The 22,801-nt window shown below is 46.1% G+C and overlaps 1 protein-coding gene across 1 annotated transcript; it reads right to left on the bottom strand.

Annotated features, from left to right (window-relative positions):
- Nucleotides 1-5,498: 5,498 nt before the first annotated feature.
- On the bottom strand, nucleotides 5,499-6,323 carry LOC135393482 (uncharacterized). The gene has a single exon (XM_064623897.1). It carries the CDS (start codon nucleotides 6,321-6,323, stop codon nucleotides 5,499-5,501), a length of 825 nt encoding a protein of 274 aa, XP_064479967.1.
- Nucleotides 6,324-22,801: the final 16,478 nt, after the last annotated feature.

Genomic DNA, 22,801 nt, shown 5'->3' with positions numbered 1-22,801 from the left:
ACTTGAATTTAGAAGAGTGTGTGTCACAAATTATTCGGTTAACTGTAGAAATGCTTGAATGTCTGCACTGATTTTTTTCACAAACCTGGGTGCAGAGAGACTCCTATGCAGAACATACGTGCCTCTTATTGGGATTGCGATTAATGTGAATTCACCTGCGAACTTCCGTTGTAATGCACGACAAACAGTTTTGACTTGCCTTGATATTTTGGTGGCTTCACGGACGCCTACATAATCCCTTGCCATCCTAAGTGTGTAGCAGCATTCATAACTGCACTCGCATTTTAGTTCTCTTCATTATAATGTACTGATAGACACCATATTCACGGCATTCTACCAAAATGGGAATTGACAGATATCATATTCATATTACTTTAATCATTGTGACCCTGGTCCCTCAAGCTCAATTGAAGTCCTTATGTGTTGAAGCACCTCATCCACTACAGTGCCTTTCAAGTTCACCAGACATTGATGCTCCTGGTACAGTACTGTTACCTGTTATAAAACTGATTTGTTGTACACATGACCGACATGTTGAGGCACGAAATTGTTCTTCTTAATGTCTGTCGCTCTTGTACCTAATTTGCCCTCCGGGCAATGGATTTTGATTGAAGCATAAAAAAAGGAATAACGTTCTTCTGCATTAATTTTTCAACAAGATAACCTGCAAGAACCGCATTCGCATTGCTCTAATATAGTTCTTTGGTGAAAATCTAGTAGCTTAAGAAAACAACTGTCAGAAATCACGAACGAACGAACGATTACAAAAATACTCCGAAAGCCGGGAGACGACATAACTAGACAAAAAAGTAGAGAACTCCGACTTAACATAACAAAATAACAATGTCTACTATGTCAGAGATTACACAACCGGTCGCTATTTAAGGAGATGGGAGTATTGTTTGGGAAGGGGGCCACGGTTTTTGATACAAAACATGTATGTATGTGCCAAAACTCTAGAAGCTTTCTGGGTCCCCATCTTTGTTCTCGAGCCAAGGTCACTGCGTTGTCGAAGTCAAAACAATGTCCCGTGTCCCAACAATGTTCTGTAAGATCCGTCTTAAACCGTGTGGCGTGCGTCGCGCTCTTTATGTCCCGCTTATGTTCTTTGAAACGAGTGTTCCGTTTCCTGCCTGTCTCGCCAATGTAGCACGTGTCACATTCTTGGCATTGTAGTTTGTAGACTACTCCAGACTGGTCTTCCGGAGGGACGGTGTCCTTTGGTTTTGATGTGACATTTCGGAGCCCAACATGCGGTTTAAACGTAGTCCTGATATCCAACGGAAGCAAAGCCCGGCGGATACACTCAGAAACGCCTTTGATATAGGGGATGACAACGCGTGTCTGACGGGTGCGGTTCCCGTCCTGCGGTCCAGATGCTTGCATGAGTTTGCGAGGGTCTTGAATAAACCTGCGTGGGTAGCCACGTCCCCAATTCCGAAATCGGAACACTCGTTGGTGACCACATGCGTAATTTAAAGAAGAAGGACCACATAGATGATGCTACCTATCGTCGCCTTTTCTCCTCGGACGGAGCCACCCCCAAGCTCTACGGTCTCCCCAAGATACACAAGCCAGGATGCCCCTTGAGGCCTATTGTCTCGTTCCGTTGGGTCACCGACATACAACCTATCCAAATACTTGGTGGAACTCATAACTCCGCTCACCGGTAACAACAGCCTGACGGTCCGCAACTCGAAGGAGTTTGTAGAGCTGGTTCGGACGCAAGTTCTCAACGAAAATGAGGTTATGGTATCATTTGATGTGGTGTCTCTGTTCACCAACGTTCCTAAAGATCTCGCGGTACAGGTGGCGGAGGCACGACTACGCCAGGACAGCAGCCTGTCAGCTCGAACGTCGCTCACAGTTGAAGAGGTGGTTATTCTTTTGCGGTTTGGCCTCAATCACACGCACTTCACCTTCAACGGCGGGACTTACCATCAGATCAAAGGTTGCCCGATGGGTAGCCCCGTGTCAGTCACGTTAGCTAATCTTGTCATGGAGCATATTGAAGAAACTGCCATGGAACGATTTTGCCACCCGGTCAAGTTCTATCGCCGCTAAGTCGACGACATGTTCGTGATTCTCAACAGTGACCAAGTTAACGAGTTCCACTCGGTTCTCAACAGCATTGAGCCATCGATGAATTTCACTTACGAGATGGGACAAAATGGCAAACTTCCTTTCTTGGATGTGTGCACGCGCCGATGTAGCTCGGGAGGTATTCAAACGTGTGTCTACCAAACGCCTTGTGATACCGGCAGTTTCCTTGGTTTTGACTCACACCACCCCGCGGAGCACAAACGGAGTGTGGTACGAACATTATTTCACCGACCTGAACTGTTATCATCTTGCACCGAGTTACAAGCTTCGCGACGATCGCCGATTACTTGGACAGACGCGGCTACCCACGCAGGTTTATTGAAGACACTCGCAAACGCATGCAAGCATCTGGACCGCAGGACGGGAACCGCACCCGTCAGACACGCATTGTCATCCCCTATATCAAAGGCGTTTCTGAATCTATCCGCAGGGCTTTGCTTCCGTTGGATATCAGGACTACGTTTAAACGTCATGTTACACTTCGAAGTCCCATATCGAAACCGAAGGTCCCCGTTCCCCCGGAAGACCAGTCTGGAGTAGTCTACAAAGTACAATGCCAAGACTGTGACACGTGCTACATTGGCGAGACAGGCAGGAAACAGAACACTCGTTTCAAAGAACATAAGCGGGACATAAAGAGCGCGGCGCACGCCACACGGTTTAAGACGGAGTTTACAGAACATTGTTGGGACACAGGACATTATTTTGATTTCAACAACGCGGTGACCTTGGCTGGAGAACAACGATGGGGACCCAAAAAGCTTTTATGGTCTTGGCACATACGTGGTGACCTCTCGGTTTGTAACCAAAACCGTGGCCCCCTTCGCGAACAATACTCCCATTTCCTTAAATAGGGACCGGTTGTATAATCTCTCATTCAGTTTGACACTGATGATGTCTGTCGCATGACGGACGAAACGTCTGAGTAAACCTTGTTATTTTGTTATGTTAAGTCGGAGTTCTCTATTTTTTGTCTAGTTAGAACGAACGATTGTCAGAAATACACCCGCAGGCCTGATAGACACCTGAAGTATTGGTGTTGTACATGATCTTTGTGTGTCGTATGCCAATAAAGATGTACTGAATTTGCTTTCCACAAAAATGTGTGACGTGTGGCGATTGGAAACATAGCATATAGTTGAAGTGGTGCATACCGATTGAAGCGAATAAAGCGCGCAACGCATAACACTGGGGACGTATAGGAGCCGCGATGCATACAGCACGCGGCGTGTAACGTGGAGGCGCATAGAAGTCATGGCGGGTAATCCCTCTGGCACATATATCTGGCCTTAGAGTAAGCGCTATAAATTTACAAAAAATGGCGCTTATTTATCCGCCACCGGGTTTAGAGTGTGGGTTCAGAAAGCACTTTTTGTACCAGACTCAACTTGCCTCATTTGTAAATGACCTTCACGTGTCTCTTGATCGCGGTACCGAAACTGACTGCATGTTGAGCGACTTATCTAAAGCATCCGATAAGGTCAATCACACCTTTTTTTTATTACACAATAATAAACACGCTTCACATTGATAACAACGTTTTCGCTTGGATCGAATCGTCCTTATGTAATATTTCTCATTTTGTGATCGCTAACAGTGGCGGGTCACACACCGCGACTGTTTTGTCGGGTATTCCACAGGGTGTTCATCGTGTGTTCTTGCACATTTACTTTTCCTAATCTATATTAACGATCTTCCTAGCAGTCTTTCAAGTAATCTTCGTTTATATGCTGATGGTAATTTACCAAAAATAACCAATACATCCGATATTAACGCCCTTCAGTCAGATCTGCATTCAGTGTTAACCTGGTGCCCAGCATGGAGGTAAATCTAACTAAATTCAAACCCATGAGGATATCACGCAATAACGGTACAAGCACTTGCTATCTGATGGGCAATACGGAGCTTGAAACAGTTCCAGTGTATAAAATATCTTGGCGTTTACATATGCTCTAACCTTTCCTGGCGCCCACACATCGAGCACATCTCTAACAATGCTACACGCACCCTGGGTTACACCAGGCGTAACTTTGGTCTTTAGCCAGTTAATCTCAAACAAACTCACGCTATACCGAACACTTGTAATATCAAAGCTTGAGTACGCAGCTTATATATGGGACCCGGGACATCAGTCAGTTATTCAGAATCTTGAAAGTATTTAGAACCGCGCCGCTCACTTCGTTTTAGGTAATTATAATCCTACAGCAAGCGCAACATCTATGAAGTCGGCCCATAACTTACCACCTTTATCACTGCGCCGGAAGGCAGCACACCTATCCTTTTTGCATAAAATTTACTACCATAATCAAGTACTGCATTCTTCTTTATTATCGCGCCCACCTTAAATCTCGTGTCCACTTCACCATCGGCAGAAGGTGCAAGTTCCATTTTGTCGTTCCAAATCGTGTTTTGACTCCTTCTTGCCTAAGACTTTCCAAGAATGGGACGGCCTCCCCGGTTCTATAACCTCGATTTCAGAGACCTTTAACTTCAGAAAGGCGTTATATGATCACCTTCACTTGCAGTAATCATTCACGTCGTTGTTAATTAATGTCATATCAAATCACTTATACATGATCTTTGTAGGCTTGTATAGTTTTTCACTTACAACTGCACTGTTAATGAATATTGATGTCATAGCTATTTTACACTGTAGCGTATGCCCCTCCCCTCCCCCCTGCTCTAAGCCCTGAGGGTAAATAAAAAATATTCCTCGCTCTAGTTACTGACAGCTGCACTTCGCCGTTCCTATTCAGAGTGTGTTTATGAAACGATTTACCCAGAAAAGAAAAATGCGCCGCCTATGAAGTAAGGAAGACATAGATTGCACTACGGCATAGTCAGACAACGGTGAACAGATTGTGTCAAGCAACGAGGAAGCAGTAAACGAGCTGAAGGTGAAAAAGGGCTACTCACGATCAACTAGTTGTTTGCTATGCTTTTAGACCATATTTGGCGGAACTCTTTTCTTGTGGGATGCAATGGTTCAGTAATAATTCAGTTTTGTTGTAGGCAATACCATGTTGAACTCAAGGAGTTGAGAAAGAGAACCGGCTGGTTTGAAGACGAGAGCCCAACTGATTTATTTTTCGCGGCTACGCGGGCGCGAGATGCTGAACGAAGATGATGATGGCGCTGCTGGGGCTGCTACATGGCTCCCCCCCCCCTCTCCAGGGGAGCGGTTGATGAGATGAAGCAGCGGAGAGGCCCAACGGACACGTCGTTGAGGGGTGTGGCGTGGGGAAGCACTGGGGGGGATTGTTGTCGACGGTCTGTACGGCTTGCGAGGATTACGCTGACATCCGCTCCAGTGTCAATGAGGTAACGTCGGGCAGAAGCTTGCACGCAGACGCAGAAGAGGCGACTGGGGGAAGAGCCTGGGCCATTGGTCGCCATCAATGGTCTACCGACTGGTTTCCGTGTTGTTGCCATGAGCAAGGTAGGAAGCAGTGGTGTGCGTCAGCACCGAAGCGGCGGTGGTACCAGCAGAGTGCAGGGCTGCGGTCTCGGCTGGCGGAACGGTTGGTGGAAGGGGACCGTCTTGGCCTTAGGCCACGTCGGTCGCGACGTTGCCGTCGGATATGTTTTTTTGGTCTTGACGCGTGCGAAGCGGCTATGAGCGCGGCCAGGGAGCGGAACTCGCGACAAAGGTCGTCAATGGTGGACAGCGGGAGCTGGCGCGGTTGAGGTCGGTCAGGTTCCGAAGGGGGCAATGCAGGGAACACAGCAGCTACAGCTGTATTGGCCACCTCCATAACCGCGTCACCAAGAGTGTCCAGCTGGTCGAGGGTCATGTCAGCCGCTGTGGCCTTGACGATTTGTACATTCTGTAGGAGCCGCTGGAGAAAGAGATCACGAAGAAGGGCATCGTCCACGGAAGCTGATTGATCGCCGAGCAGCTGTCGCATGCGCCGCAGTAACTGAGAGGGCCTGCGATCACCCAGCTCTTCTGTTGAGAGAAGCTGTTGCAGGCGTGAGCGGCTTGATAATGTTGTTCGCTGGAGAAGAGCTTGCTTTAGCTGGTGATACGGCGTAGAAGGGGAGGGACTTGCCAGTATGTCGTAGACTTCAGTCGCAGCAGAGGGAGTAAGAGCTGAAATGAGATGGTGTGAGAAAGCAGTAAACCTGGGAGGCAGCAACAGTGTGTGTGCACGGGGCGGGTTTATTCTGAAAGTGGGGCAGGTGCGCCAGAATGGGTGCGCACGCAACGAGGTTAGCATGTCGACTTCTTCTAACACCCCCCCCCCCCCTCGACAGGTTATCCCTCGATGAGCCCCATCCGTTGCCTTAACGCCTCCAGTCTCGGTCGTGGTAAAGGTTTCGTCAACACGTCCGCGATGTTGTCGGCGGACTCGCGGTACTGAAAGTTGATGATGTTGCGTGCTACTAGACCACGTAAGTGATGGTGACGGACATCGATGTGCTTTGTCCTGGCGTTGATCCCTTCACTAAGGGCAAGCTTAATGCAGCCCTGATTATCCTCGAACATAGGTGTCGGTTGATCAATGACTAGTCCGAAATCTTCCAACAATGGACGCAGCCACAAAACTTCCTGTGAAGCATAAGCCGCGGAAATGTACTCTGCTTCGGTGCTCGACAGAGCAACAGATGACTGTTTTCTGCTGGACCAAGTGACCGGGCTGTCTCCAAGCAGGATGATGTAGCCACTTGTTGACTTGCGGTCAGTGACGTTGCCGGCCCAGTCTGCGTGGACATATCCTGTCAAATCCAAGCTTTGTCGACCTGTAAGGGTCAGCTTAAAGTCCCGAGTATGCATCAGGTACCTGAACAGCTTCTTCATGGCCCCCCAATCTCGCTGACGCGGACTGCTCACTCGACGACAAAGTATGCCAGTTGCGCAGGCGATATCAGGCCGTGTCGTCGTGCTCAGATACAGCAGCTCTCCGACTGCTTTCCGATACAGATCGTTGCTGGGCAGTAGGTCTTCTTCCCCCGTAAACTTCAGATAGTCTGGATCCGTTGGTGTGAAGCTGATCTTAGCAGTACTGAGGTTATATTTCTCCAGCAATGCATCTATTTTGTTCTTCTGATGTAGCAGGAAACAGTCGTGACGTGGTCTCTCTATCTCGATACCAAGGTAGTGGCAGACGTGCCCAAGGTCCTTCAGCTCAAAGTGCCTAATCAACTGATGCCAAATTCCTGTTATGGTAGGATTGTCTCGATGACAAATTAGCATGTCGTCCACGTATACAAGTACGTATAGCCGGGATCCGTTCACTACTTGGGTGTACAAACAGGGGTCTGCCTGGCTCCGTGTGAAGCCCGCTCCAAGTAGTACTTGATTGGCTTTGATGTTCCATGCCCTGGCAGTCTGTTTAAGTCCATACAACGACTTCTGAAGCTTACACACGAGATGTTCCTCCCCTGAAGCGATGAACCCTTCCGGTTGCTGCATATAAATGTCTTCTTCGATTTTGCCATTCAAAAATGCGGTTTTTACGTCGAAATGACGAACTTTCAGGTTCTCGGCAGCTGCCACTGTTAAAAGAATCCGCAGTGTGGTGAGCTTCGCGACTGGAGCAAACGTGGCATCATAGTCCTCTCCAAACCGCTGGGAGAACCCCTGAGCGACCAGTCTTGCCTTGTAACGCTCAACGTTGCCATCTTTGTCCCGTTTAGTTTTAAAAATCCACTTGCAGCCGAAGGGCTGCTTGCCCTCCGGTAACTGTGCAAGAACCCAGGTGTTGAGCTGGTGAAGCGAATGGATCTCATCGACAGCAGCCTTTATCCATTTGTCCTTGTCAGCAGCTGGCAACTTCTGCATGTCCTTCCAGCTAACTGGATCGGGCGCGGATGCCGCGCAGGCTTCATAAGAAAGACGGTCCGGAGGTACTCCTTTGTTGCTCCGACTCGAACGCCGTGGTTGAATGGGACCATCCCCATCAGCTGCAGGAGCAACTCCATCTGCCATCTGAACATCCGCACCGGACCCTGGTACAACGCTGTCAGTCACCGGAACATCTCCAACGCTGTCACCGCGCAAGGGCAAGCTAGGAGGGCAAAAGCTAGGCAGCTCCACTTCAACGTCACCAGAAGACGACTGCTCCGAACGCTGTGTGCCCGGACGCCGGAAAGCGGGTGATTCTCCACAGAACGCTTCCATGATCGGGCTTTCGTCAACGATCACACTGCGTGTCACTTTGACACTGTGACTACCTTTAAGAAGCACCCGGTACCCCTTCTGCGTCTCGCTGAAGCCCACTAGCACACCCTCAAGAGCCCGAGCGTCCATTTGTCTCGCTTCTCCTTCGGAACATGAAGATAGGCCGTGCTCCCAAACATGCGCAAGTGTTCCAGGTGGGGCTTCTTGCCAGTCCAGATTTCGTAAGGAGTTTTCGATACCGCTTTGCTAGGCAGCCAGTTCTGAAGGTAGCAGGCAGTCGTAACAGCTTCGCCCCAATATAACTTTGGAAGGCCTGCCCCGAAAAGCATACTCCTTGCGCTCTCACAGAGTGTCCTGTTCTTTCTCTCGGCGACCCCATTCTGCTCTGGGTTGTACGGAACTGATGTCTGGAATGTTACACCGTACTTGCGCAGAAGGGCCTGTGTCTTGCCACTGGTGTACTCTGTCCCATTATCGGCGCGAATTATCTGCGGATGACGCCCAAACTTCGTGTTCATCAGGGCCAAGTACTCCTCCAGCTTTGCAGATACCTCGTCCTTAGATTTCAGCAGGTACAGGACAGTGTATCGTGAAAAATCGTCGATGAAAGTGAGGAAGTACTTGTTTTTGCTAGGCGTTAGAGTCCTCATGGGGCCGCAGACATCCGTGTGGACAAGCTGCAGAACAGCTCCCGCTCGCGAAGTCTCTTTAGGGAAGGATGCCCTCTTCATCTTTCCTTTGATACAGCTGTTACATTTTACCAATTGGTCGCAGTCACCGATCAGGATCCCATCTGCCAAATCCTCCTGCTGTAAACACTTGACTGCTACTGCGTCTCTATGCCCGAGACGAAGGTGCCATACGTGTACGCACTCTCGGTGACTAGACGTCCGAGAGACATTGGCAGCCGTAGTACTCAAAGTGGACAAGCGATAGAGGCCATTTTCCACTCTTGCCTTAGCCAACACCTCCTGCCTTCTAGTGACGATACAGTGGTCTCCTTGAAATGTCACCACGTTGCCTTGTTGCGTGAGGCGCTTGACAGACAGAAGATTACTCTCGAGGGAGGGTACGTAGAGTACATTCTTCACCTTGACCGACTTGCACTTGGAGTCAGAAATGCGACACTGTAGAATGCCATCACCGATTCCATGTGAAGAAATTCTCTGACCATTCGCCACGGTAACAGTTTCTGCTGACTGACGATAATTCTCCGTGAAGAAATCCTTGTCGTTACACATGTGGCTGGTAGCGCCAGAGTCAACGTACCATGGTCTACCTGGCAATTCGGGAGCGGCGACAAATGCAGTTTCGGAGGATGACGAGCGGTCGGACGCTGCTACCTTAGCGCGCTGCCGAGGCTTCCTGCGCCCTTTCAAACGGGGGCAGTTCCACTTCAAGTGGCCTACCTCCTTGCAGTAGTAGCAATGCCTCCCGCCGGACGAAGGTTTCCTACTGTCGTCTCTCTTCGTTTGAAGCGCAGTTCCCGAACCAGACGTTGAACTACTTGATGCTCGCTTTTTCATATACTCGTCCACGAGTTTTCCTTTGACGTACTCCAGCGTCAGGTCGTCGTCGGGCCGTGCGTCCAGGGCGGTCACGAGCGCCTCGTAGCTCTCCGGGAGTAGCTCTCCGCTCGACTAACTCCAAGGTACGCCTTATATAGCCTTGCATGTCTTCGTCCTCCGCTAACTTGGATTGGTAGAGCTTCCTTAGCAGGTAGAGCTTATTGCTAAGGTTTGCTCGCTCATGAACCTTGCGTAGCTCTTGCCACATCGCCTTCGCTGAGCCGCAATTACAGATGTGCACAATCTGATTGTGCTCAACGCTGAGGCAAATCGTGCTCTGCGCTTTCTCATCGCCAGCCGTCCAGTCTCCAGAAGGTGTCTGTGGAGTAGGTCCGTCCACGTACGTCCACGTTCCTTCCCGGGTCAACAACATCTTAATTTTGAACTTCCAGACCTGATAATAGAAAATAATAAGAAACCAGACAGCTGGATTTCGGTCGACATACGGGGGCAGCTCCACGGCGACGCCAGCATGCGAAGACGTCGGGGATGGAGCAGAGCTGGCTTACGGATCCCCGAGAGGCATAGCAGAGCACGGGCCAAGGTTCTAGAATGTTCGGTCACGGAACGTTCGGGTCACCAGTTGTTGGCACTCAAGGAGAGAGAAAGAGAACCGGCTGGTTTGACGGCGAGAGCCCAACTGATTTATTTTCCGTGGCTACACGGGCGCGAGATGCTGAACGAAGATGATGATGACGAAGATGATGCTGGGGCTGCTACAAGAACAATGTGGAATGGACCCTGCCTTAATGGACAGCCAGAGGATTGGGCTCCTGCTCACTGTGACATTCGACAGCAGGCGGACCCTCCTATAGCTCAGTTGCCTGTGTACTTCCTGAACTCGTCAGTTGTAAGTCTAGTAGTAAGTACTGGACACGAGCTGTGCAAAACGCTCAACTGGCCTGAATACGATTAATTTATTAATTAGAGCTAATTGGGACCCCACATTAATCAGCACCCTCAGGGAGCCACCACACTAATTGGGGAGCATCTAACTCCTGTCCAGACCAGCTGAGCGTTGTGCACAACTCGTGCCCATAAAAAAGAAAAAAAAATAGATAGAGATAGAGTGGAGAGAATGAGTTTAGTTGAAGATCAACGACACCATCTTAAAGAAAGCGGTCCGGAACGGCCGCTGACCATCGCAGGGCGACAGAGCACAGAGGCAGGTTGGAAAGCATCACAGCTGTGACCACTAGTTCAGGACATCCTGTGACATCAGCTGTGATGTCATCATGGCATGTCTGGGCAGGTTAGGAGAGCTCTGGACATGCAAGAAACAAACTCATAATACAGAGGAATGCCAACTGCGGTGAAAGCCAGAGTAAATATGCTAACTATCAAAGCTAACAACAAAAATAATTAGTTACACAACAAATGAGGCCATCACAATGGCAATCACAGGAGCGCAGAACGATATGTCCATTCCATCCAACAGCCAGGCACAGAACTGAATCGTAATGCTTTTTGCTCCTCCATAAAGTCACGAATCTGCACCCCCTAGGGGTTACTTTCTCAACTAATTTCATGACAAAATTATTAAGAATCACGCCAGCGCTGCTCTCATTCCCAAGGCAGCTTTTACGGAAATGGCGAGGATGCCTGGACAACAGCAACCAGCGCCCGACATGCACGGGCATGAAAGCCACAAACAAAGCGGGGACAAAGTTATCACGAGCGAAAGCATTAGTTACACAACAAATCACCCCACCACAGCGGCAGTCACAGGAGCGCAAAACGATACGTCCATTCCATCCGAGAGCCAGGCACAGAACTGAATTGTAATGCTTTGTTCTCCTGAATAAAGTCATGCATCTGTCCCTTTTGCGGTTACTTTCTGAACTAATTTAATTGTAAAATTATTAAGAATCCTTCTAGCACTATTCCCATTCAGGGCAGCACTAGCGTCATCGTCAAGACAAGAACGATTAACATGAATCTTTCTCACCCAAAAAAAAAGATACAAACCTAGATGCGTCAACAGAGGAAAGCATGCAGGTCGGGGCATGTCAGGAGCGCTATTACACGGGGGAAAATCGCATTAGCGCTGGGCAACAGAGGAAAGCAAACAGAGAAACACACTTGCACAGAGTGAAAAAGACACTCACCATCATCGAACACGTACACTGCATTCCCTCATTGTAAATCCACTCATCACAAAATCCACCACAATCGTCACACACCATTCACCAGTGACGAACCACACATCCGCACGCCATCTGAGGCAAACAGAAACCCACCGAAGCTACGCTCTTCCACTAATGGCCAACGCAATTGCTAGGAACAGAATTAACGCGTCCACACTGCCAGTGTCCAAGAGAGAAGTAAATCCTTGGCCCTCTGCAGGCTTTGCTCCTTGGTCATGACGTCATGCTATTGTCTCAGGCCTACACTGTTTTTCTCCACTAATGTCCAACCCATCTCCTCTGGACAAGGTCCACCTGAAACAATAGAGTCGTGGTATGACATCATCACCTGGGCATGCAGCTGCGTGGCTCAAGGACGCGTATGCTCTAGACAGGGGACCTGTTATTGAATCACTATCCCACAATTATTTCCTTTATTCTACTATTATGATCGCATAGGAAACAGAAAATGTATTGCAGAAAAATACCACACATGAGAGGTGATCGTAGGAATTGTAGGCATTTCAGTCCCAAAGTCCTACTAAATGAGACTTACGAATACAGGAAGAAACAAAATATCCTAGAAATAACACCATCAATGGCTACATACAACGAGCTAATCGAGACATGTCCGTCCATCCAACATCTACCGCAGGATAGTGGTGTCCTGTGTGCAACATCAACAGCGCACTGAACATGGTGGCTCCAGTGCTTTAGCTGATCTAAAAAAGATTGTGTTCCGGGATTAGTGGGAGTGTGGTCTTTTCTGCACCTAAGATTGTACAGAATTTACCTGCGATGGTCCATGGAAAGGACGGTGGGTGTGGGGTAAAGCACACAAGCCCCACGCAATGTGCTGTTGATGTTGTGAGGATACTGCTGTCTTGCGGTTGATGCTACGCAGACCAAACAGGCGGCTGTATTGATTAAATGATGCGGCTTCTCCCCTCTGTTCCAGAATTGCTGTAGTTTGGCATGTTAGATTGATATGTGCACGCGTGAGATCATATGCAGGGTGCAAAAACTGACCAGCGCGCTTCACAAGCGTGTGATTATTGGAAACCGGACGATATATGTGTGGTACTTGAGTTACAAACAGGTGCTACTTTTTCCAACATTTCATTTCCAACAAAAGTACCGAATAGATAGTGTCCGGCTTTCGTTTATTGCTCTCTTTGTGAAGCGCGCTGGTCAGTTTTTAATGGCGCATCCTTTAAGTATCCCAGATGAACCGCGTCGTCGTCACCTGTGTCAGAAATTCCTGTATCGGACTCTCAGATAAGGAGTTGTAAGGAGTAATGTGTAGAACACGTTCAGTTCGGTCACGTATCGTGTTCATTTGCGTGACGGTATCGCTTCTTTTGTATTCTTGCTCCTGTCTTTTCATGAAATCCCTGTTGTTACTATCGCTGTGGTGTGTCTGTGCCGGTCCTCGTCTGTCCCGCGCTAAGACAAATGAATATCTCCTGTCTGGGGCAGCGTGAGTTGGACGTCTGTCCAGGACCAATGATATTTTGGGCTCCAGGCTACAAAGAACTTTACAATAATGGGCAATAGATCTGGCTGGACGACACAGCGACATTTGAGCACGCATTGATAATGTGCCTCGCGATATATTACATTACAAACATCACATACCCTGCAGCATTTGAACAAATGTTGGGTATGCTACAAACGGCTTTGAATCCAACCGCAGCTTGGAACTTGTATACCACCTTTTTACTTTTTCGCGAGAGCTTCGGTTGAACACCGAAGCTCTCGCGAAAAAGTAAAAATGTGATATGCAAGTTCCTTCAGGTTCTTTTCTCTTTTTTTCGTGGAGGAAAAAAAGCAGCAAAGAAAGTGATGAGGCAGCTTGTGGAACTCAATACATGCACTTTGTACTCTGTAAATGAGTCCATGTCCAACACATTTGTGCTTTCCTTTCCTGACGTGAGAGGCGTTGGTCACGTGAGGTCATTTTTACCATTGTCACTATTTTGTCCCTTCTATTTTTACCATTGTACTTAAGTACTTAACCCCACACTAGTTTTACTCGATTCATTGTTTGTTGTATAGCTCTATAACAGTATCAAAAGAGCACATATTCCTTCTCTTTTATTTTCCACTTGTGAGTTTTCTTTTTAGTGTGTACAGGGTGTCGCAAGAAAGACGACGCAAAACCTGAGGCAATCTTTGTGATACTTGAGTTACAAACAGGCGTTTACTTTGATATCGCGCTCAATTTTTAAGTCTAGTATCACAAAGATGACCTCAGGTTTCCGTTCATCGCTCCCTGCGAAGCCCTATGTCCGGTTATCTTGAGACACGCTGTATCATGCTATTAATATCGCATCTTTTGTCAGTGAACGTTGGACCATCTCCATACTTTTGTCGCATATTCGTGAAGCGGTGCAATAACCAAAGTTGGCGGTGCCTTCAGTAATTTGTTCCCCCCAGTGATATGTATCTTGATACTGCGATCTGTATGTGGTATTTGTGAAGCTTTCTTTTCATTTCACATTGTTCCTGAAGAGAAAACAGCAGAATGACATGATGACAATAACTTCTTTGTCACAGGTAAATTTGCCATCGTTAAAGCGTGTCTTTTTTTTCTAAATTTAAATTGTAGTTAACTTAATTCTTGAGGTGAGATCTCAAATGTTCCAGGCCAACTTCACTTTGTATGGCGAAGACAGGAGGAGTCGTCGGTAAGCACAAGACAACATAACTACTCTCTGGGAGAGTGGGGTGATTGGCTGACATAACTGAAATAAAATGGGGAAATTCGCTATTTAGCCAATGACATCAAACGTCGCCCTAAAGGCTGACAGCAAAGTGGGCAATTTTCGCTATTTTAGTCAAATTATTTTGCGTGGCTTACAGATAATAGGTGATACTGTTTGGAAAATATGGAATGTCCGTGGTGTTTCTGTAACAAAAAGTGGGGTCAACTTGGGCAGTTTAAGAGTTAAATTCCGGAAATCAATTTTATTGAGCTTGACGTTGAACGTGTCACTCTTGGTTATGGCAAATTTGTTTAGCGCACGAGAGCTGCATGTCCCATGTTTTTTTTTGTATTGCGTAATTTTTTGTAGTATAGTTGTTTTTGTTTTTTGTCTCAACTTGTACTTTTCATCAATCACAATACAATTGTCTTTCAACATCCTGTTATGCACGTTTTTAACTTAGCAGCTTTAGCTTTTCTGCTTTTGGTAACTCTAGTCTATGTCCTGTGTCTACTCTATCTATGTCCTGCATGTGCTGTGTGCGATTCTTGTTCTGTAGCACAGAAATATGCTCTGTGTCTTGCCACAGAGTATATGACAATGCGTGCATCAGCGAACGCGTGACATGGAAGGCATGTCTTCATTCTACGGCCTAACACTTTCCGCTCGGTTCCGGGAGAGAAGTGGCATCTGGAGCCATTTTCTTCCCCGATCGAAAGGAAAGTGTCAGGTACTAGAATCGAGGTAGGCCTCCCATGTCACGCGACACGCATTTGCGGCGTGCTCTTAGCGGTATTGCGCGCCGGACACAATAACTGTCTTTTTGCCGCTTAGTAGATGCGGCACCTCTTGCTGCGTGCTTCTGGCGCAGTGACGTTACGGTGAGAGTTAGCGGTATGCTATATACACCTCTGTCAGTGATACATCGTGCCGCGTAATTGGGTGTCACAATATAAATAGAGTGCCTCTTATTCAGCGTCACATGTCTAGTAGTGTACAGTTGGGCATACAATTATTTGAGACACGTAGAAGCTGATGTTATCTCTGATAACGTTTTAGAAGTTTCACTGTTATCAACGTTCATTGAGGAAGGTGCCTTTACCATCTGTGAATGTGTGATTGAAGCATAGTCCAGAATTCATGCCAACATTGTCTACTCTTATTAATTCCCTGTTTGTGTTCTGATAGCCAAGAAAAATGGAAACTATTTATTTGTCACAACTTCACAGGGGATAGTGCATGGTACTGGATTGGCATGCAACCTAAAATACCTGCATTCTATAATACATTTGTTGCACTTTGTTTATTACTGTCGGCAATGGCACATTCATATATTTTAGTGGGTGCTGTTCACTAGACAAAAATACCTGAGCAGTGTTGTGTAATCTTTTTATCCAAAGTCCATAATCTTACTGCAAAATCATGGTATGTAGAAGAGCAATGTGCAAGCATCCCGCGATAGAGATGATTCGCAACAGAAAACAGACAGCCCTGTTGGAAATTCCTTTTGGTATTCACATAAGATTATGACACCGGATCTTTTATGAAACAACCTTTTGCAAACAGGATCCTATACAATATGGAACAAACAGGATCCTATTTGATATATGACCTATATGCAAATAAGGTCTTATTTGATATATGACCTATATGTAATAGGGTCTTACATGAGGACAGGCCATACATGCAAATGTGGTGAAATATAAGAATGGCCCTGTGAGGCGTGTGTATAAGGAGACAGCAGACAATGTACATCTTATGGCTTCTTTTTATTAATGTCGTTCAACATGTTTCCAACATATTTCCGGAACAGGCACACCCGTGCCTGTATTGCTGGTTCTGCGGCGTCTTTGGGCATCTCTTTCTCGACCTTATCCCTGACATATTTCTTGAAGGCATTTGAAATAATTACGACAAATTAGGAAGAGAATGTTAAGAAGACAAGGGATGCGTAAGGGAGCTGAAAGCTAAATTTAGCATGTGTGTCTTGTAATACATCTTTGCAAGCTCAAGAAGTCTTCTATGCTTTTAGCATCAGTCATCACATCACAGATGGAGGAAAGCAGATAAAATAAAGAGGACAACAACAAAAAGCTTACTTTCAACAGCCTCAAGCTTTCTTGGGGTCAGACAGGGTTTTTGGTGCCCTGCCTTCCTTTAAGAACCTCCTGGACGCCTGCCCACTTGCACTGCGGTCCACTAGCTCCGAAGGTTCCCAAACAGCCCGCATCAGCTCCCTACAACACAGGGAATCTGTCTTGGCCTTGAATATGTGCTCAACCTTGTCCTTTTCCGCATAGACAGACCCTCCAAAGTGCACCTACAATCAAAAATTGATGTTCTAAGTGGTTGAAAGAGCAAGCTATCAACCTTTGCTGATTTACACTGTGCAACCTGTTCTGCACCGCGTACAACCAGCCTAGCTATTAATGCATCTTGCCAGTACACACCTTGCCATTCCATGTTGCAAAAAGAGGAGTGTCTGGCGGGGCCAAGAACAGCTGCCTTTCTATCCCAACCAGGTTTGTAGCCACCTCAGGAGCACCGCACTGGGATGTAAAACCTGTGCAATGAGCGGGAAGATGTAAGTTAGAAAGCCAGAATGTTGTAAAGTATACCATGTTGACATACAACATTACAACAAAACTAATGGTGAGAAAGATGACTGGAGTTCTGCCACGTGGACACAAGAGTTGTCTGCAAAGATTCATGTGACAATGGATGTACACAATAGGCTCACATGATGCTTCATATGTCCCCAGGATGAAAAATTTGCCAATAATTGTACACAGTGTCAAAAAATAAGGTGGTCTCTCGCACGATACAAGCACGTAAAAAGCACTTGATGCTGTCTTACTTGCCATTTGGGTTAGTGGTTGACGATTACATCGACATTTTTGAACTAACACACATTTAGATCTTGGCGGCAGTAAGGGATGGATGGTGGGTACTGCAGCAGGAAGTGAGGCAAATGCATTGAATAAACCTGTTGCAAAGGTTTCCATCCTATATGCACATTTATTACCCCGCCTGCTAAGCATGCCCTACTCGAAAACTTGGCCAAGATGCATTTCGACTTGTACGTGGCCGCAATCAGCATAAAGTACCCCTTTTCGGTGTCACAAGGCAAAGGCTAGGAAACGCTACTCTGTGTTGACACTTCAAATGGTTAGTGGCTAGAGCAAGTTGTTACACCTCAAACAAAACATCCTGTATGTTTCCAATCATGCCACCAATAGGGAAAAGTACCTTCAATGGGGATGGGACAGTCTGCAGTGACAGGCACCACCAATCCAAATTCTGCAGGCGCTTCAGACGTGGGAACCTGGCTGTCCACACCTGTAAATGCTGGGCTTGTGTAGTGTGGTTGAGGTGTCGCAGGCTGCATTCCACAGCTCTGTGGTGGCTGAGCCGGTTCTGCAAAAATAGTTGTTCTGAGCCCCATTACAGGATGTCTCGCAATAAAGGAAAGAAATTTTGCGGAAACGCAGAATGCTAAGCATCTTGGGCATGGTTAGACTTGCGTGGAAATACACGCTTACCAGGTGCATTGAGGCACTCACTCCACTCACCCTGGCAAACAGCACTCTCAGTTTGGTCTGCACAGCTTGCGTGAAATGGCTGATTCCGCCCCAGGCCTCTGTGGTGGCAATGGTGGTGGCCGAGCAGCTTCTGCAGCAATCATAGTTAATTTAGCCCCTTTACAGGATGTCTTACAATAACGACAAAACGAATAAAACAAAGCATTCCGACAGAAAGGAATGAGGAAGCTGAATATACCTGATCCACCAACGTCAGCACGAGACCTAGAGCCTTGCCTTGTCCCGGGAGTAACAAAAAGCAATTCCGCTTCTGAAGCAGTTCTGTAGGGGAGTGCTTCTGAAAGCACCAAATTAGCAAGTCATTATATGCTGTACGTAGTAGCTTATTACATGGATAGGTTGAGTGCTCCTTTCTCTTAACCAATCTCAATCACTGTGCGTGTGACTTGTCTTAGTTTTGTGATGCGTGTTTCATAGAAAAATTAGCCCAAATTGGCAAAGAATTATGGTGCCTAGCATCCTTGCGAATAGTGTCACATGTCAAGACCCACCAATTTCCAATATATTAAAAGACAAGTCACACCTCTCTTCTATAAAGTATGTCATCGACTGGAGAAAAGTGAAGGGAACACAACAGTACCTATTTTATGATGATAACCTAGACTGTTTGTATGTCCTGTGTGAACAAAATACTTGTGTGGACCACTGAATAGGTAGAACATGAGATTTTCGGGCTGCATTTATTTATTTGGTTCGCAAAAGGAAAATAAACGTTGTGCTTCATATTAATGCAAATTCGGATGAAAATTACTTAGCTGTGCTGGATTTGGGAAAGAAATTGCGCTTTGCTAAAGAAATCTCCCTTTCATTGCAAAAGTTTAGAGCATGTTGTGCTTTTGACTTCAGAACGCAACAGCATACACATGACACTTATGACACACCCTTATTTACAAAAAGCATCGCACTTATGTTCGAGAACTCGTTGCTCATTGTTGACCCACGTGGATTCCGCGAGTACCTAAGCTTCCTAAATGATTGTTCCACGTCATTGGGACCTCTTCTTTAATGTAGTGGGTAAATTCAAAGAAAAACTTTCCGAGCTCACCGTCCACACGTTCTCACCTTATTGCGTCATAGCTTAGTGCATGCACCAAGTCATGGATTATACCCTCTGCTTACTTCTCCCGTTCTCTTCGACAAACAAGCACGCCCTATCATAGTGGCCTGCAGACTCTGCTCGCATTCAGCTGCTTCTGTTTTGAGCTTGATCTACCGTTTCAATGCAATGTGCTAATGAAAGCGATCGGCTTTTTGTCCAGTTCTGGCAACAACTCAACTGCGCAGTACTTGCATGTGTTTGGCTGAAGTACGGTGTTCCAGGTATCTGTTGGGTTTTACCTGAACTGTCCACACTTCAATTCGGGGAAATATACCGTAAAACCATGAATTGATGACCCGGCCCTATGTTCTTGTTTGTCTCCATATGTGCTCATCAACTTCAGGAGTAAGTTTCAACGGTTTTCTACTCCACCAAATCTACTGCTTCTCAGGACAACTGTCTCAAACGTGATAATGTTGTTTTTGACTACCCAATGTGGTACAATACAGGACACATCATAACGCTTGTTACATGCACATGTTAACAGTGTTATGAAACCTACAGAAGGTGACAAAGAATCTGTCTGAATGCCAGATTAATAAACTCACCAAGTCTGCGGAGGAGAGCATCATGGAATCTCCTGGAATACTGTCGTTCCTCATTTAGCAGTTGCTCAAGCTCCCTGCATCTTCTTTGAAGTATTTTCACCTTTTCGTCGTTTTCCTTAAGTAGCTTCTTCGGCACAACGTCATCATAAGAATCGGATGATGATGATGATGCCCCAGCAGCAATTTCCTGCAACAGCCTTTTATTGGCTGCTCGTTTTGCTTTGCAGGCTTTGGGGCCAGTTGAGCTTGACTGAAAGTAGAAAGGGAGTAATTACCACAAACACTGCAACATCCCTGTTGAAAAAGCCTGGTTTGAAATTATGCCAGAACTGGTATGACTATACCAGTTTCTGTTTTTGCTGATAAATATCAAAACCAGAAATGCCAGTTTCTGGTTTGCACTGCACCAAGACAACAGACATGCTGACATGACCATATGTCAGCAGTGCCTGCATCCTGGTTTGACAACTTGTCAGATACACCAGTCATGCCAGAAACCGATGTAGCTGTATCAGCATTGCCATGACCATATACCTGCGGCACATGCACCTGGTATGGTTACTTGTTAGGAACATGAGTCATACCAGAAACTGATGTATTCAGTTCGTACCAGTGCTGGTATTGGAAAATATCAGTACATGTGAGAGATACCAGCGTCCTCTTTTGTTAAATTATTGTCGCAATGCATATGTTAGTGAATTTTAGCTACTGTCTCAGCAAACTTAATCATGCAAGCACAGTTTGGGCAGTAGAAGATGCTTAATGCAAAGTAATATTTGTAGCAATATGTCCTGTAGAAATATATAGGGTTCCATCTTTCCGGAGTTTTCATTTTGGAAAATTCCGAGGCTGTATATCGGAGTTCTCAACTTTTCCGAAATTCGGAGTATTTCGCAATAGTCATCGCAGAGGCAATGCAAGAGAAGAAGTGCAAAAGAGTGACTGAGATCACACGATATAGCGCACGGATGTTACCAAGGGCTATTGAAGTACAAACAAGCGTATTGGCACAAAGTGTGAATGGTGCACAGACTCCAAATAAGTAGCAGCTATGAAGAACACAGAACTGTACTGTGCCAAACTAGCCCAATCCCGGGGTCAAGTAGAGTTACGAGGGTCAAGGATGCATAGAACAGATGGGTCAAGTGTGTGCACCCCCCTCCTTTTGGGCCATTGATGTGTCCAGCGACCCTGAAGATCGGCTACCACTTCTGACCCATTTTTGGTTGTGGGTCAGTTTGAAGTCGAAAAATAAGCGGGGGGGGGGGGGGGGGGAAGGACGAAGGAAACGGGGAAAAGTTTGTCAGATGAATCAGATTTGTTTGCAAAAATCATCGAAGGGAGCTTGTCGGATAAATCCGAAAAGTCGGAAGCCTATGTATAAAATAAACATTTCCCTCGCATTTAACACAGCACACATGTATAGCCCACCCGCGAGCCCAGATAATATAGGGCCGGCCCACACTCGTAAAGTACAATAAAGTTTATTCTTAAATCGTTTCCGTACATTTGCACGTGTTCTGCATTCACAAAGTAGTACAAATAACCTTGTCATATCTTTGATAAGTAAAGTAAGGTCATCACGATATCGCAGATGCCCCAACTGCTTGTGACGCGCTTTTCTGAGATTGCCTCTAAGTAGTTCTGCAGCCCTGCCCTTGAATTATGTTGTGCCAGTAGTGCATTTGATCCGTGTGCCACATGCTGCTGTGTTTATTACTTGAAATAAATGATCTTGATACCAAAATTGGGGACAGGGCAGGCCGTGGGGTGCAAGGAGTACACTGGAGTACAGTCATAGTTATGGCAAAAGAGCACCTTATTATGCTATCAAGTACCACTTCGATAAACAGGACATAGTCATGAAGCACTTTCAGCCAAGTGATGTTAACAAGAATTGAACCTCTGTAAGCAAAAAGGGGGATAAGTCGACTATCCCCTTTTTTAGTATATCTGTTGCATGACATCAGCGTACCAGTATGTACCTGTCAAAGAAAATTTAGAACCGTATTGCAATTTATTGACTTTCTATAGGAGGGTAAGAAACCCCTTTTTTACACACATACAGAAGGTATAGCTTAAATTTTGCTATGATCCAGAAATTAACTTTCGACTTCCACTAGAAAAACATATGTACTTCATATACCTCACGTGACCATGTCATTTGACCGTGTCAGTGCTACCGATCATTGTAATCGTAAAAACGTGCGCACCAAGAAGTCACATTATGCTGACCACGTAGGACATTATTTTCAAGACTGCTCGATTAGCAACATGTTACACCCAATCTAGGCCGCTCCACTGCACAAAGACAGCTTTGCACTATCTGGCATCACCATCAATGCCCGACTTGAGAAAACTGTTTCTTTTTTTTTGCCTGCATGGAAATCATGTGTGTGCACTGTTATATGGAAAAAGGGGATATGTGATGCTTCCAGATTTTGTTCAGTTTCTCTTAAGATACACAACCAAAAATGATGCTAACAGGACATGCATGTAGTTGTGTGTGCATAGATGTTACACATTTTGCATTTGCATAATTCATTCTCTATGCATGATGTTAAACAAAGGTTAATTACAAAAAAGTATCTAATCTAAGACTGCGTATAAAATTGTCAAATGTAAATGTCATGTCATGTAAAATGTCAATGTCAATTTTTCTTCACACTGCATATGAAACTGAATTCCTACATTGCGCAGCACTCAAACCAACTGATAGAAAGCTTCAAGCTCTTATATGTACAAAGGATGTTGTGAACAGAAATAAATTTATGGATTGTGACACTGTAGCTTTGGACTGTGTGCTAACTTTTGTGAACTAGCGAAGAGGTTGACATTGTATAGCGTTCTGCTTTGTCGTGCGAGTTAGTTTTAAAGGACTTAACCAGAAGTCTAGTTGTCTGATTTGACAGGAATTTCCTTT

This window comes from Ornithodoros turicata, chromosome 1, assembly GCF_037126465.1.
Source record: "Ornithodoros turicata isolate Travis chromosome 1, ASM3712646v1, whole genome shotgun sequence".
In the NCBI taxonomy this organism is placed as follows: Eukaryota; Metazoa; Arthropoda; class Arachnida; order Ixodida; family Argasidae; genus Ornithodoros; species Ornithodoros turicata.
Note: the sequence above shows the minus strand (reverse complement) of the source record. Positions and strands in the feature narration are given on the sequence as shown.